At 36.7% G+C, this 17,423-nt stretch overlaps 1 protein-coding gene across 5 annotated transcripts in view; it reads left to right on the forward strand.

Annotated features, from left to right (window-relative positions):
* The window catches only part of KIAA0825 (KIAA0825 ortholog), a 398,483-nt gene that overhangs the window by 306,086 nt on the left and 74,974 nt on the right, over positions 1 to 17,423 (forward strand). For 2 of the 5 annotated variants that reach the window (XM_027100608.1, XM_027100604.1), the window contains exon 20: positions 622 to 2,974. The exons of 2 other annotated variants lie outside the window; for them this stretch is intronic. In XM_027100608.1, coding sequence (XP_026956409.1) covers positions 622 to 814 — 193 coding nt within the window. In that variant the 3' untranslated portion in view covers positions 815 to 2,974. Of the gene's footprint in view, positions 1 to 621; positions 2,975 to 17,423 lie in introns of those variants that run through there. One more of the 5 variants, XM_027100603.1, reaches the window with a different exon arrangement.

A 17,423-nucleotide genomic window follows, 5' to 3' on the forward strand; every position in this document is an offset into this window, starting at 1 on the left:
ATTTTCTAATAATCTTGTGCAGATTATTCATATATAAGATAAAAAAGTGATTATCCCTAACCACTATGGGAGTTAGTGATAAGACCATTCCATTGACTCCATAAGGCTGTTCTTTGAAAGAGTCCAATAATCAGAGATGTAATGATAGAGAGACATGAACAGGAAGAAGATGACTGTATTGAAATGAAAAACTTGGATTGGCCCATGTCCGAGGAATATGCACATTATACCTTGAGTTTGCTGCCATTTCCTTCTTAGATCACATAGGTGTTAAGACCTATTTCCAAAACAGTTCCTCATGTTACAAAGCAAACTCAATAGTTCTTGACTTGATCCTTACTAAGAGAATCAAATCCAAGTCAGCTACCCAAGGGGAGGAAAATCTTTACAGGCATACTTTAACTCACAAAATTGCCGTATTTTTGAAACTTGCTAGTAAATCAGTTTTAACTTACGATCACTTCAGTCATGAGAAGAGCACACAACTTTAAAACGTCTTATGAATAATCACTTTATAAAATGGAAAATGTTTACTGTCCTCCCCGCTGCCCCGCCACCATGTGTTTTTCTCTTCTGTAATACTGAGCAACTAATCTCACAACACCATTTCCCTATTGACAGGATGCTGTGGGGTTGCAAAGTGAAGCCTCTACCTTCCACAGCTGCATCAACTTGCCTCCTCTCCCTGATGCTAAGCATTCCACCCTTGGCAAGAATTTTCCTTAATTGTGTAATCTCTCTAGATCCTCTTCATGCGGGCTATCCGGGATATGTGTTAGGTGTTCTTATAAAGCTTTTGCTTATAATATATTAAAATAGAATTGCCATAATGACAGAAGTTCAACGGGAAAAATCCACCCCTGCCCACCATCATGAAGCCTCTCTCCCTCCCTATTTTACCATTCCCGTAGCGTATGAAGTCTTATATTCTCCTGTCCCCCTCCAGTCAAATGCCATTGTCATGAATAAATATTTATTAATACCTACTACCGATTCAAAGCGATGCAAGACATGGTCTGGTCTCTGTGCTGTCTAGTTGGGAAGTTAGGACATGCAAAAAAAAAGTGGTTAATAGCAATGTGAGGTAGCATAGACTAAGTGATACATGACACCCTCTAATTTATCTGTTCAACAAATCCAAATTTCCATACATTTATGTTGCTTAAAAGGAGATACATCTGTAATCCTTGCCTTACCATGTCTTTTCACTAAGCTTGTGTCTTCTGGCATAATGAAAAATAATGTGATAATATAGTGACATGTTACTGTGACTTTAGGATGTTTCCATAGAGGCAGAGCAGTCTCATGGGTACTATGATGGAATGAGATACAGAAGACAGGGATTCTTATCTGAGAAATGCCCCTGACATTTTATGTGACCTCAGACAAGTGACTCAATCTCTCAGTTTAAGCTTTGTCATCTGTAAAGTAAGTTTAATTAAACTTGCCAACATCATAGAGACGTTATAAAGTCTAGCTAATTAAAGCCCATTAATGTTTTGAAGATATAAAGTGCTTGCTTTACAGTCATAAACAATAAGCCAAAAAGAGTTTTCTTTCATTAAAATACTTATTTTTGTACGATCATCGCAAAGGTGATACCGATGCCCTCTAGAGCCTAGTTGTAGGGACGGGTTTGCACTGATTCATTCTTACTCTCTCATTCGGTTATTTTGGTGACCAGTAGCACTTAAGACACCTGGGTAAAACGAGGTATCTGTCTGTGACTATCGAACAAAGTAAAACTAAGTGGCTACCCTGGAATTGAGCCAATGATCTAGGTCTCATTAGCACTATCAGCTAATCAACTGAGCTAATTGGATACCACTGATAATAATGTAGCAGAACATGGTTTGGCTTATTCTTTTTCCAAAGCTTTCCCTAGATTGAATTTCAATAACCGTAAAAAATTAGTATGAATAATTAGAGCCAAAGACATTAAGCTAGATGTTATTAGATGTCACTGACATCTGAGGGACTAACTCTTGCTGTCCCCAACAGGCCTGACGTCCTCAACAGGTTCTTGACTGCCCTGAGAAAGTGAGGTTTCAGAATGAAAAGGCTAATAAAGCCAGGGCCCTCCTGATGAGATTAGGAAGAGCTGTTGCATATCTCTTGCTCACTAAGAGTCTATTGGCAAGAATTAGAAATTGTTCTGGTGTGTGTGTCCTTTGGAGGCTAATAAAGTGACAATGAAGATGCATTGTGCTACAGAAAACAGTCCTAAGTACTAAATAAAAAAATGCCTTAACACTGAGCTCATAACTTTGCCTCTTGGGATTGATTATATCTTTCGGCTGAGAACACGAAGCAAGCCTTAATGAGGAACTGATATTAGGTGGGATCGTTTCTGTAATTCTCAGTTCTTTGAACTTTCAGGCAAGGTTAATGTACATGCTATTTCATGGAATAAAACAAAAATATATGATGTTGAAATATTCCCTTTCTAGAAATACGAGAGTAATAGAATCCAGCGGTGCTAACAAAGTAGCATGTAAATCCTAGGGTGTATACTTCAGATTTCAAGTGGAATGAATGGCCTATTTGGCCCAAACTAGGTAAACTTAAACTCTGCAAAGCTGAAATACTGGAAATTAGCTCCATGATGTATTAACTCAAATAATAATGTTCCTGACGTTAAAAAAAAAAAAAAGATGGAAATTAAACATCTAGTTATGAATACTACGTCTGCACAATGTGCTGCATGCACCGCATGTGTTAGAATTTCTTCTCAGTTCTTTTTTTAATCTTTTATTCATAGCATTGCAGGTGATGAAAAATTTATGCCTTGAGTCTGGCATTGAAATTAAATGCAAAATGAAAACAGAAGCAGTTTATACTGACAGCTTAAATATCTTTATCTAGCATACGGTTGCACTATAAAAATCACTGAGTGACTTTTTAAATCTCCCACATGTAAAAAACCAAAAGTTGTACAATAATGAATAAAGTTATATAAGATATCAACAGAAGAGTTGTATTTTATTAGCACTCTTTGTTAATTTCATTTTGTTCTATTTTGTTGTTTCTGTTTAATCGGCACAGATGAACATAAGCTTTTAAAAACACTGCACAACTTAGTTGTTATATTAATTCCTCAGAGTGGCAGAAAACAATTGATTTTTGCAGTATATTTAATGAGTGTGATTTCTCTGGTAAGTTTATGTCTTAAGCTGAAGAGGAAACATTAATCTGCACCTAAGGTAGTTATGCTGTGGTAAGGTTAATTATTCAGGTGAATCAATTTGTTCATCCCTATATTACTATGACTGATGTTTTGGAAGAATGGCAATAACTACAGTAATATCCACCGTTACTCGATATGTGAATTTCCAAGTGTGTTTCCTTCCTTAGAATAGTTGCAGGTAATTCTGTACAAATCATTTTATTAGTCACAACTCTATTCATAAAATGAGATTCCCTATAAATGGTTCCTATTTTCTGGGGATGTCGAGTCTTTTGTCCTAGTCATATCTGTGTATATACGCTGCATTAAAATGTCCTCTGTGGCTTTTGTTGATGAACTAATGTTGAATCTCAAGTAGTTAGCCCATAATGTAAATTAATTGAAGGAAATAAATGCCCTTAATTTTGTGTATAATGCACAGAGGTTTAAAACACATTCAGTCTAGATACATTTTATAAATCATATATATTTATAAGAATTAAAAAAATAAGTATAGGGTTATTTAGCATTTAAATAAGTAAAGCATAAAATTTAGAACTGTCTGCAGTTACATCAAGCACCAATACTAAACAACCACTTAGATTTCCATATTTAGAAGACTTCAGCGCACAGCTTAAAATATTTTATACTCAGCCGCTGATTTGTAGCTTTTTCCTGGATGTTTTATGTAAACATACTGTGTATAATTATGCAGATAATTTTATACAATATTAATTGTGCTAAGAGTGCAGTGAAAGTTGTTTAATTCAGTAATTCATTTACATTTTAATAATTTTAATAGCATAAGATTACTGAATCAACTTGAAATATCTCTGACCATTAATATTATGTTGTGTGAACAGTTCAAATAGTTATATCATATTATGCAGAATATATTTATCATATCTTGTTATTGACTACCAAAAAGAATCTTGAATTACCCATGTTGGAAAAGAAACATTTTCATTGCACTTTTTAATCCAATATTAAATATACTTAAAGAATGGTACCCCAAAACCTTGACAGATCAGATATCAGATTTTAAAGTATGTTAATATCTGTCTTAAGCACGTGAATGGTTGAGCTAGCCTGCGTCTTTGAAATGCAGTTGATGAGATATATTACCTTTTTCACAGATAACCTGTACCCAAGAAAAATGCATTTAATTAATTTATTCCCCTTTCATGTAGGAAGACTAATTCTAGGTGTTTATTGTGGGAAACGAGTGAATGTACTAACTTTTACACGTAAAGATAACATCTGAAGCCACTTTCCAAATCAACAAACTTCAGGTTCACATTTCTTTCTTATTTCTTTCATCATGTACAGATTTAATATCATCAGGAATAAATCTAAATTGTTTGCTTCTTTCCTCCTAATTCTTGAAGCAGTATAAAAGCCTAGAGAGGTTTGAAGTGACAGGATTACAAGCAGTCTTTTGCATACGTGGCCTTTAGGGATAAGCGGCTACCTTGCATCTAATAAACAAGAAAGTGAATTCGTTGAATAATGAATTAAGTGGCATAAGTTGTGATAACAGGGAGCAAATGTAACTTCAGACGAATGGTATTTGCTTTGTGTGGGGTTATCTGAGAGGGCTGATGCTCCGCCAAGGGAGACTGAAAAAAGGCTCATTATATTAAGATGTTCTTTTACAGAACACAGTCTAAAATGATCTTGCAGTTTTTTCTCCCGTTTGCTGGACTCCTTTGTGTGCTTCTATCAAATCAACCACCTCCACCAGGGGGGTAACTAGGAGTCTTTAAGTGTTGTTTAAAATGAAAATTCCTAGTGAGTTTTAGATGGGTCACCTAACAATTAAATAGAGATGTCTAATTGGTTCATCCATATTAGGGTCAGCAGCTGGTTACAGAATAAAAGGTTGTGGTGCCCCATTGCATAGTTCTGAACCAAATTAAATTATTAATCTAGTCTTTGCTTCAACATAGCTTCACGGGGATTCCTAACCTGCCATGCTGAATGAAACAGAATGACTGCTTTACATTTTCATTATGGAAAATTATATTTTAAATTGCAAATGCTCTCCTATTTAACTTGCATTGCGTATCTCGTTGGATATGTAGAAAAGTCTTCAACAGTCAGTACTTATAAGTTGTTTTGTTAATTTCTAGTTGTAGCTGGAAACTATGAAATCAACCAGAAAAGATAATTTGCATGCAGTATCAACTCGCCAGCCAGAACCAGTTGGGCCATGAAAAGCAAAATCAAGACTTAGGGGGCCATTATCTTTGACTTTTAAATTTAAAAGATACAATTAAATAAGTATTTTATGGGAGGCTTTGTAATCTAACATGAGCTTCAGGTTAATTCAACCAAGGATACTTTCATGATAGCATGATAGCAATTCCTTTACAGGCTCAAAGTCTTAATTTTTGTGACCTTTTGTAATTATTTTGATTTTTTTTTTGTTATTTAACTACTCTGAAGTCAATAATAGGCTTGTGAAAAAAGTATAGCTACATTCAGTTTTCTAATAAAATGTTTAACAATGTCTTAATAATTATATTCTATTATCGGCAGTAGGCACAATTGCAATTAAGAATTACCATATTTTCTTAGAAATTACTTTGTGAGATGTCTCCTGTCAACATTTTAATATATGCCTACTCTTCACTTTTACTTAACATAACAATTTTACACAACAGTTTACATAATAATTTTAAGTTATGAGATCCCTAGCAGAATTAACTCTAAAAGCAGGTTGACCTTTAGAATGCAATATGATTTCTAAAGATAAATCTCTTAGTAATCACAGCTGAATGGATGTTCCGTTTTTGATGCATTGCATTGGATGAAGTTTTGAATTTCACTCATTGGATCATTCTTCCGTTTGGATGCATGTGTGTGTTAGCTGTGTCTTTGGGGACACACAAAAAGTTGAAGACCAGTGAAACTTTTTTACAAATTAGAAATATTTTGTAAATAACCTAGTTTGTTCATTTATTCATCAAAAACTTATTTAGGGGACACCTACTATGTACCAAGTACTATTTGAGGAACGATGCAAACAAGAGGAAGTAAAGCAAGATAAAATCACTTCTATTGTGGAGTGTACATCCCAGTGGAGGGAAACGAGACCATAAATAAGTCAATAAATAAATTAGCAGGAAAATAACAGAGCAAAGTATTGGAAAGAAAGCAAAGTGGTATTCAGAGAGTGACAAAAGAAGGAGCTTCTTTAGGTAGGGGTTGTAAAGAAAGACCGCTCTGAGGAGGACGTGTTTTTGCCGAGACCTTAGCCATGAGAAGAGCTTTCCAAGCAGAGAGAATAGCAAGTACCAAAGCCCTGGTGTGGGAATGAGCCTGGCACATATGAGAAACAGAAAGAAGCAAGGTTGGTTTCGTGGGCATGCAACCTGGGTGGTTCCACAGGTTTCCATGAGAGAAGGGCCCCAGTTTAATGCTCTTCTGGCGTCATCTCAAAATTCATAATCATTTTTTAACAAGGGACCTCGCATTATTCCTACAAGTTACGTCGCCAGTCCTGGAAAGAAAACTAATATAGTTGAGTTGTGTGTGTGTGTGTGTGTGTGTGTGTGTGTGTGTGTGTGTGTGTGTTTTGGAGGGGGGGTGGATGTGCATTAAAAATAAGGTCAGTAAGTGATATTTCTGGGTATGTGTGGTACTGGCATCAGTATAGTTTATGAGAGATTAGTTGCACTTTACAATAAAGCATTTTTGCTTGCTGTGTAGAAAGTGGAAACACTATTTTTGATCTATATTTAGGCAAATCCTCACCTACAGATGATAAATTCCTCAAGGGTAATGTTCTGTATATTGTGTATACTTCACAGCACCTTGTGATTAGAAATTCCCCAAATAATAATTGCAGCTAATAGGAATTTGCCTTCTCTTTTAACCGGATAGGACTTCCTTTGAAAGGAACAAGGCATTTAGTGTTCACATTTGAGTTCTTGCTTTCTTCCCAGTTACATTGTAGTACCAAATCTGCATGACCATTTAACAATTAGGTCAAATCTTATAGAACTGCTGATACTCAACCATTTTTTTGACCTAGAGAATGGCAATGTCCATGGTTCATAGCAGACTGAAATTGTAGTTTTATTTAAGGAAGTAAAACAGAAATCTTAAAAGCATCTTCATAACCCCTGCCGGATTTATTTAACAGAGGGAAAACAACTAGCGCACGGTTCGTTAGTGCACCGTGCTGAGCAGGGCTGTCAGGCCCGCACCCATGGGCCTCCTTAGAGGTAAATCCACGTTGCAGCAAAGACTTTCTGCCAGTCAGAAACTCCCCACACCCTCCAATAACGGAGTCCATGGATTGAGACCCATTTTCTACTATATTCTGCATTATAGCAAGTGATGAGGTGCCAGGAATTACTATGTGAGTGGCCCCAAGTGCATGCCATAGTTTAGAGATGCAACAGGTTACAGGGCTTTGGTCTATGCACTGTTATTCACTGATAACCTTTCCAGTAGGCAAATCTATTTCCATGTGTTAATGGCCATGGTGATTTACCCAATGATTAGTAATGACATTATGGGATCATGTGACAGAATTTGGCCAGCAGGGGCTTATGTCATATCAGGATTTTTCTGATCAGGACAAAGAAGCAATTTTATAATTCAAACAAGGTAATGAGCTGACAAATTCTCAAAAAACCTTCTGTTTGAGGGGCTTTCGTTGTTTGCTTCTTAACTTTTCCTTTGGAAGGGTTATTGATTCTAAACAATCATTGTCAAGTTGCTTCTCACCCAGTACTCTTTTACAAGTTAGCAATACACTAAAATCCATTCGTTTTTGGTTCTTCCACTTGCGTGTTCAATTTCTTGTGTTTGTTTCTTTCTTTAGAGTCTCAAAATCTTCTACACTTTGAACCTATCTATACATTTCTTAAGTCAGTAGTGAGATTATGAAATATGTTCTTAGTAACCTAGCATAAATGAAAAACTCCTAAGACATTTTTGCCTTACCTCAGAAACATTTCTTAAATATATTCATGATCCCCTTTTATATTATCCCAGTAACTGTTCATAGCCTTCTACTGAAAGGTGACTGCATAATATCTACTCATCTCCAGAATCCCGAGGTAGAAGCATGTGTTTGATTTTTTTTCTATACTCAAGCTACACACAATCTCCAAATAAAAAGTGATAAAAAATTCCAACCGTTTGGATATTAAAATCTGTATAGTTTTCCTTCTGAACTTTACACTGGTATTAAAAATATTCCTCAAATGAATTAATGAATGCTCTCAAGGAACTTATGATCTGGTGATAGAGCCAGACAGACAGTGATTAGCAAAATTAGTTGTTTACAGATCTTAGTAGAGATATTTTAAAATGCTCAGAGCAGGTACTCATAATCTGGTCTTGGGGAGTCAGGGAAGACTTCCTGACATGTAAGCTGAAATTAAACCTATTTAAAAGTCTGCACATGCCTCCTTTCTCCCTAGATCCACGCAACCCTAAATAAAAGGCTGACGTACTTTAAGATTGCTTTCCACAGAGCACCACGCCCTTCCCAGCATCTGTTCCTTTCAGCATCTTCTCCTTTCAGTTTTCCTTTCCCAAAGAACTTGTTCTCTTCTCTGGCTACAAAGGGCTTGTCTAAACCTTTCATGCGGCTTTATTACTAAACAAAAGTTTCATTTTCTGTGATTGATTACATTGGTAGCATAAATCTTGGGAAAAGTTGTAAATAACATGATAAATTGTCATGTGCAAAGTTAACTTTAAGAGACAAAGTACACTTAAGCCAAAGGAGTGACTCTCTAATAGTGGGAATTTCAGCAACTATGGTAGGTGAATGGGAAATTTGGGGTTTTTTTTGAGTCAGGGCCATTCAGGAGCTTCCCCATATTCCACTAAGTAGGAAACTGCACACATTTGCCACCATTTTCTACCTCAAGAACCAATCTTCTTATTTATTCAATTATAAAAATGAGGACAATAAAGATGGGAAAAATGAATAGGTGAGGAAAATAAAGATACATAGGAGAGAGGTGAAAATATGAACAAGAGAAAATGATTAAATTCCTTCCACCTTCCTTCCAAACTATTTCTGCCATTTCTTAGAATAAATGACATCTTTATTCTACAGCCAGCCTTACCCAGTTGAGGCAACATGACATCATGTGGAGGGAGCATGGGCTGTGGTGTCATAGAGTTTTGGGTTTGACTCTTGGTCTTTCTACTTGCTAACTTTGTGACCGTGGGCAAGTCACTTAAGCTCTCTGCACTTCAGTTTTGCTCAGATGTAAAAGCATTAATACCTCACTTACAGAACAAGTATGGGGATTATATGAGATAACTAATATCTGCTATGTGTATGTGCTATAATGGACTGATCATCATAATGACAAACTTCTACTAGAATAGTCTGTGGACAAAGGTGACAATCACTGTGAAAATAAAGAAATAATTATGGAGCAGTTTCATCTTCAAGAGAATTTCTACAGAGTTTTATTTGCTGACTTACTATATGCATCCCACCTGCCCTAGCCCTCCTCCCTAAACCCAATTCAGATGTGGTAAATTAGCCCAGGGAGAAGGAGTAGAGGAAGAGACTTGGTTTGCTATAATAAGCTTGTCAGTGCTAATACCTTATGACAAAAGATATATTTTTAACCTCTTTCACAACGTGGGGTGAAACTATCGCTCTGGGAATCCCTCTTCTAAGGCTAGACACTGTCTACACAGGATGGAGAGGAGCTCTTGTCCACTTTGCCACTTAGGAAAATATTTTGCTGTACCTTTTCCTTCCAGAAGGAGTAAAGGTATCTTACTGTTACTATGATAACCTCATATTTTATTATCCCATCAAAACAATAAAATGCTCCTGAGAATTGTTCCCAGGGGCTGTGTATATGTACGTGTGTATGTATGTGTGTGTGTGTGTGTGTGTGTGTGTGTATGGGAGAAAATCTCATTGTTTAGCTTAAATACCATTATTGTGGCATTATTCACTCAGTATCTCTAAAGCTTTGGTTTTCCAAACAGAAGACTGATTATAAGCCTGTGTTGTGCAGAGCTGAGGTCACATGTAAACCTTTTTAAAGGACTGAAAAACTTGAAAAGTTGCTGAGTCAGAACTTCTCAACAGCCTTTAAATAAGAGTTTAAAGAGGAAGGAGGGAAGTATTCCCTGCCTACCCTTCTCCTAAAAGCCAGTGGTAAGAATTGTGGTTTCTCAAGACCTCTTCTAGTCTCAAAGATAAACCCGTGAGGCTAGAAACTGTCTTCACCACTGTATGTGATAGACTGTTATTTCAGTCATATATGAGTCATATAAAGTTTTGAACTTTCTCTGCTCGATATCTTGCCCACAGAGGTTGTTTAATCCCTGCATGCTAACTCTGACTCAGAAGGTTAGATTGTCCCCAGGGAAGAGGAAAATATCTGTAGCTAGAAACAATAAACAGCCTAGGTTGAGCAATTTAGACTGTCCTCAAAAGAAGAAAAGAAAGAAAGAAAAAAGTAGGTACAAGTTTGCTTTCCATTTAAAGCTAGGAATTCAATATTTTATTGTGATTTCCCCACTCAGAAACTCTGCTTAAAGCAGGTCTTCAGTTTTAAACCACTCATTTCTCCACCAAAGTCTGGATACACCCGACCAGAACAAGTGTTTGCTGAGGGATTCATTAAAATTTGAAGGTAATTTCAGTTATGAGACTCATTTTGGCTTGATAACTGTGACTGCTCTAGAGGAAATTTTCATTAGCTTTCCTGTGAAACCCTACCCCACTCTCCTGGAATACATTTCCAGAATTCAAAAACTGGAAGGCAAGCCATGTACGCGGTAGTTCCATTCCTCTGCATTTTATCCTTAACCAAGGGAATTTTAGCCTTTGGCCTTCAATTTCCTTAAATGTGAGGGAGAAAAGAGACCAGTGTTTCATTTGAAAGATAAGTTACAATGTTAATCAGCTCTGAACAACTGGTAAGGTTTGGCTTCTACAGGTTTCATAACAAAGCACTTAGTTAAATTTGCAGATACTAAGATTAGTATGTATACTACTCCTAGGGAATTAATCATTTGGTGAGTGATGTTAAATGGATGCATAAGTACCGGAAAAAAAAGTAATCTATAGAGTAATCATAATTGTGTCAATGTGTATGTCAAGTAAGAATAGACTGTAGGTATTATGAATATGGGGTGAAGTATCTAAACTTTACTCCCTGTTATGTGTCAGGCACTTTATTATTCATCTCCTATAACCCTCATACCTTTTCTGTGAGCTAGGTGTTAGTATTTTTATACTGAACAAAATTGAGGCTCAGAAAAGTGACTTGCTCAAGGTCACACAAGTTAGAAAGTGGCGAAACCAAGACTCGAACCTAAAACGCTAATACCTTAAAGTCCATGCTTCTCCCAAACGACATAGTGCTGCCTTAATCAGGTAAGGCTGGTTGTAGAATAAAAATGTCATTTGTTCTAAGAAATGGCAGAAAAATCTTATCGTTTCGAAAGAAGGCAAATTCTTCCTGGCGCATAAAAACAGACTCGGCCAATAGCAAGGACAGTTGGAGGACAACTGGCATGGTTACCATGAGAGACCAGGGAGATTGTCCACAGAGCTTTGTGGATTAGCCAAAAAGAGAACGAGCTAGGAAACAGAAAAGATAGTGAAATATATCTGGAGAGGCAAACAAACACATGGCAAATGCTGTAAGACAATTTGTAACTGATATAGCTAAATTGTGTGGTAACATCTCTAAATGCTTCGAGCATTTGGATGATAGATCTTTGAGGGCAAGTTAGTCAGAAAGCCTGTGGCAGAGGCAAGCATCTTAAATGTAGAAAGGTGGATGCAGATACAGAGGATGTTTCTAGACATGGGGCAGGGAAGGAAGTGATCAATATGAGAGAAGATGCAAGGCCAGAAAGAGAGTGTGGCCTCTGGGAGAGTTTACGGACCCAGGAGACAGTAACTGAAGTGTTGGAAGATGAACGGTCCACTTGAGGGCGAAAATGAGGAGAAGGGAGCACCCTGCAAGCTGGAAGGAGAGGTTGATGTCCCAGTAGATGGAGAATGTGAACCACCCTCTGTTTGGGGAGTGATATAATTTGACAGTTTTTAGCCAGTCTGGGAGATACAAGGTAGACTGGGATTGGGAGAAGTGCTATTCAGGAAGCCCTTTTAGAAGGATGTGACAATAATTCAGGGAATTATGCATTCGCTTTGATGGCCCTTTCTCACCACATAGAATTGGGTCAAGGAGCATTTTGACAACCCTCTAGTATAACGACGAAGCTACATTTATAGAATTCTTGCTATGAGCCAGGCACTGCTAAACATTTTACTTTCAGCTAATCTTAACAACTATCCATTCGATATAGCAACTTTTAACTGCCTGACTTCCTCACCACCACCAGCCCCTGCCCTCCGCCAAAAAAAATGGGCTAGTAAATGGTAAGGGCCAGGATATGAAGACAGGCAGCCTGGCGCCAGCGAGTTCAGCCCAGAATGTGATGCCCTGGTCCACCACCTGGGATAGTGCGTAAATGTAGTTTTTAAGCCCCTCAGAAACACCAAAGGCAATAAAATTGTTATCTCTCAACATACAAATGTTACAGCAGGCATTTGTAAATCCCTGCTGCATACGATAATAATATAACAAGCAAGATATTGAATGTTCGCAGGCATTGTTCTAAGAATGTGATACGCATGATCTCATTTAACCTCACACCTTATGGAGTAATAATATCCCCAATTTTAGAGGAGAAACTGAGGCTTCAGTTGGGCACATAACTTGCCAACAGTCACACGGTTAGAGAATGAGATAGAAATTCTCCCCTGTTGTGATAAGGGAAATAGTAAAATGCTCAAGAGACTTGAAGAAGTAAGAAATAACACATGGGTGAAGGAATAAGAAAAATGCCCAAAGAGGTTGCATTGAACTGAAATTTCAAGAATGGGTAGGTTGGCAGAAGAGGGCATTTCAGGCTGAAGGCAGAACTTCAGAGGGGGAGGGGTGTCGGAAGGAGAGGCAGAGAGAACCCAGTCACGTTAGGCACTCAAAGAATTGTTGAATAAATGAATTGGTGCATGCATGAATGTATGAATGAATCCGTAGGGACTGCAAAAGCATGGTGATAGTGGTAATTGAAGGGAGGATAACAGAAGAGACATTGTAAAGGCAGACTCTTCAGGACTTAGCCACTGACTGGGATTTTGGTAAAAGGGTACCATTGGGAGAGAATGTTTAGACTGGGACTAAACAGTTGGGCCTGAAATGGCAGGCATGCATTTTGAAACGCTCCTCAAAGAATGGGAAATGACTTCTGGAATTTGGAAATAAGGTCGTGATACACACCTGTCAGTTAACCTAGTTGCTAGTATTGCAAAGAATTAATTTTAGAAAAAAAATGTTAAAACTTTGAAAATACTTTTGGGCCATGCAAAATTGTACAATGCTACCTTTCCGTATAAAAGAGTTATTTATTGAAGAGAAGAAGAAGGTCAAGAGAGACAAAGTAAAACAATAAATTGGTAACAAAAATACTGCCTCATTTCAAGAGAAGGTTCAGTGTTGGCACATTTTAAATAGCTGCCTTCTATGAGGTAGTTTTGAGATTATCTACCAAACAAAGGAGATTTAGCAAAGATGAGCTGTGACCAAGCCAATTAGTACCTTTCCTTTTAATGTTGAAGTTCTGGGAAACTGATTTACATTGAAGAGAAACTTGAGGTAATGTTCTGGGAATGTGAGATGGAAATTTCCAGTCTGTCAGAGTCTTTAAGAGAATTATGGAAGTTGCACCTGGAATTTGATTATTATTGTGACCTCTTTCAAACCCCCCAAATATATAGGAAGGTTTTTTTGTTTTGTTTTGTTTTTGTTTTAAATGCTTAAAATTCTTTACATGATCTACAAGAAAAAGAAAAAAAGAAAGATGATGATTCATTCAAAAGTAATATGTTCATTCATCATCAAGTGGATGGAGCCATTTTCCAGCAGGTAGCTCTTCTTAAATAACTCACCACCCTTCAGTCTAAGTAAGAACCATGTCCACGATGGTTAGGATACAAAGGAAAATGAGAACAAGAGGGAACTTTTAGCAAAGTTAAGCTATCAGTTGATACAGACTGGGGAGCTTTGATCCTGTCATGATGTGAAGGCTTCAGATGTTAATGGTGACTATGTAAAACAGTCCAGTATGGAAGCATCTAAGATAAAATTCTTGTAAATTTTTGGCCAGGAACCTAAGAGTTGCTTCAGTCTGTGGCTGCAATTTTTGTGCCAAATAAGAAGGCACTTTGCTGGCTCTTTTTTTATGGAAGGGCCAAATGAGATAGATTGGAAATATGTACTTTGAACAGCTAGGCAGAGTCTCAGGAAGTTTGCCAAACAAGATTTCCAAATAAAATGTTTGGGAAAGAAAACAGGAATGGACTTTGCAGATGCTGGATGAGTTCCACCAGCCATCTGTGCAAAAGTTACTTGGTATCACATCAGCTGAGAGCTATGAAGTGGCACAAAACTATCAGCAATAACTTCACTGTTAAATGGGTCCACTTATTTACCAGGCAGCCCTCTCTTTGTCAAGATAAAGTACCTGAATGTAGCTGCATTTCCTGTGAGGAATAATAACAATGACCAAAATTATTTAAACATAAAGGAATTTTAGAAACTGAACTATTACCTCAGTGCTAATGCATTAGCAGTCAAAGAAGGCAGATTAATTTACTTACGGTGAGCTAAGTGCATTCTTGGCTCACAAAGGGGAATCATTTGCTCACTTAAGCCAGAGATCCCATTTTTGACGGCAAATGTCACTGCCTGGATTTCCCTTTGACAGTCTGGCAACCCCACACCCCTGTTACAGTATCCATTTATTTGTCTTATTTTCAGCCAGATTAATCCATTCTGTTTTGACAAGAAGACTGATGGGTAATTGATAACTGTGATAGACACAAACAGAAGAGTTGGATGCTGAATAATTCAGCACTTTTCAGTATCAATAAGAGAACAGGTTGAAGAATTTGTGTCTCTATTTACACTTAAACTAAACTAAGTCAGCCCAGACATTTATGCTGCCAGTCTATCAGAAAACCAAACAGTGTACATTCGGTTTCCACCCGACAAAATGTTTTATAAGCTTGTAACAATATGTGTGAAGCTGCCAGAATAATAAATAGGTACAGCAGCCCATGCATGCTAATGTTATGTTGTAAGCAGTTTTGTTGACAAGTGCTAATACTTCTTTCATACTATCATCAAAAGCAGCTAATACAACAGCCATTATTTGCTGGCTTTCCAAGCAAGACATGATGGATTGTGACCTTAATATGGGTTAGCCGAGTTTTGAAAGTTAAACAACTTGCAATAAATCATAGAATTATTACAATGCAGTTTAATTGGTTAAGGACTGTTTATTTCCTAAACAGGGTGAAAAATTTCTGTTTCGGCACTTTTAATTTGCAAAGTGCATTTTCATTATGAATGGCAGTTTAATATTCTGCTCTTTTGTCATGCAAAATATGCAACACACAGGCAATCTATTAATTGGACAAAAATGCATTGCAAGTGTAAATTATCCTTTATATCATCACTTGTGAGTTTTTACATCTCTTAAATGTGTTGAATGGAACATAGTTAAAGATTATACAACTTGCAGGCTACTTCTGAAATTTAAGTCAAGCTTCAGGATGATTTTAATGACTTAAGTTTTGGCAAAATAAAGTAATTAAGTATTCGTAAATATAAAGGGCAATTTAAAGAGTTACTGCTTCCTTAAAGCATAGGTGCGTATGTTTTTTGATTCAGTAGTCTCAGGAAACAGACAAAAGCACAGGTTCATGTTGCTATGTACTGAGAAATGGAACCCACCCTCATGCATATACTTCTTTTTTTTGCTACAGTATAATTTCTAGAGCAGAAATTTCCATTGGCAAATGTGTAGAAAAAAGGTGAGTAAGGCTGCAGCATAGCTCAGAATTGCTGAATAGCCACCTCCATATGCTTTGGTTCAATGATGTGCCTTTGCACAGGGCTATTTATTGCACAGAAGCAGTAACAAAATACTTTGTACTAGGAATGTTGATAGGACATATGCTCAATTTTAAGGATGCCAGATCTCTCAATGTGTTCCTGTAAGACTGCCTTAAAATGCATGCAACCTATTCATTTCCACACAACTCTGAGCCCATTTCTCATATTTCTTGACACCTGGGCAGACCTTTTAAAAACTTAAAGCTTCCACTGACTTCAAACATTATCCACAGGTTGGCCCAGCTGAAGCAGGGATACTTTTGTGTTGCCACTCCAAGTCTCCTTCAAAGATATCAACTGTCAGCAATACAAACTGAAAGTTAAAAGTGTGCTTCAGATAGGCATTCCATTCATTTTTCCTAGAGTAAAAAGGTGTTAATGTGAGAATGTGCATGCTGTCGTTTTAAAAGAATAACTAAAGAACAGATTTTTCCATTGAAATCATTCACAAAAGCAATACATTAAAATAAACTGTCTAGAACTTAAAGAAAGGTGAAACCCAAAAGTTTGCAAATTGAGAAAAATTGTTCATCTTTATGTTATACAGTAGCACAGGAGTGCTTCAGGTTTTTAGAAATTTCATTCTCAAAAAAGACAAATATAGTTATAGAATATTAATATTATTACATTAATGTTGATAATTTCCCCTCCTATTTAAGTCCCATGCTTACCTACCCTGTGCAGTTTCTCTGCATCAGAAAAAAAAAGTGATGAAGAAGAGGAGATGGGGCAGTGAGAGAGAAAGAGAGAGAGAGGGAGAGTGAGTCAGGGAGAGATTGTTGCTATATTCAGTTGATTGTGCTTTTTGCTCTCACTCATGATGAAGTGCTATGGTTAGAGTATACTGCCCAATAAGTAACAATATAATTATTTTTATTATCACTAAGTATCACAAAATACTCAATTTTAACAATGATTTAATGTCTGAACTCTATTTTATGAATTGTATAGATAAGAAAATTTTATCAGAGCCATAACTATCATTTAGGAAATATAGGTGAATATAACCAGAACTCTAATTTATAAAGCCAATATGAAGTTGGGGCACTTTTCAAAGTCATAAATTAATAGACTAAATATATGTTCTATGTAAGGATTAGAAGTTTTCCTGAAAGCTCAGATACATAGAAGTACAATGACTATAAACTTAATCATTTTGTTAATATAATATTTTTAGTTATCACTTTCAGCTAATTTTTCACCATACTTTACTATGAAAAATTACAGCTGTACAGAAAAGTTGAAATAATTTTACACTAAATACCCATATACCT

This window comes from Aethalodelphis obliquidens, unplaced genomic scaffold (assembly GCF_003676395.1).
Source record: "Aethalodelphis obliquidens isolate GAN/ISIS:26980383/991018 unplaced genomic scaffold, ASM367639v1 scaffold4, whole genome shotgun sequence".
Lineage (NCBI taxonomy): Eukaryota > Metazoa > Chordata > Mammalia > Artiodactyla > Delphinidae > Aethalodelphis > Aethalodelphis obliquidens.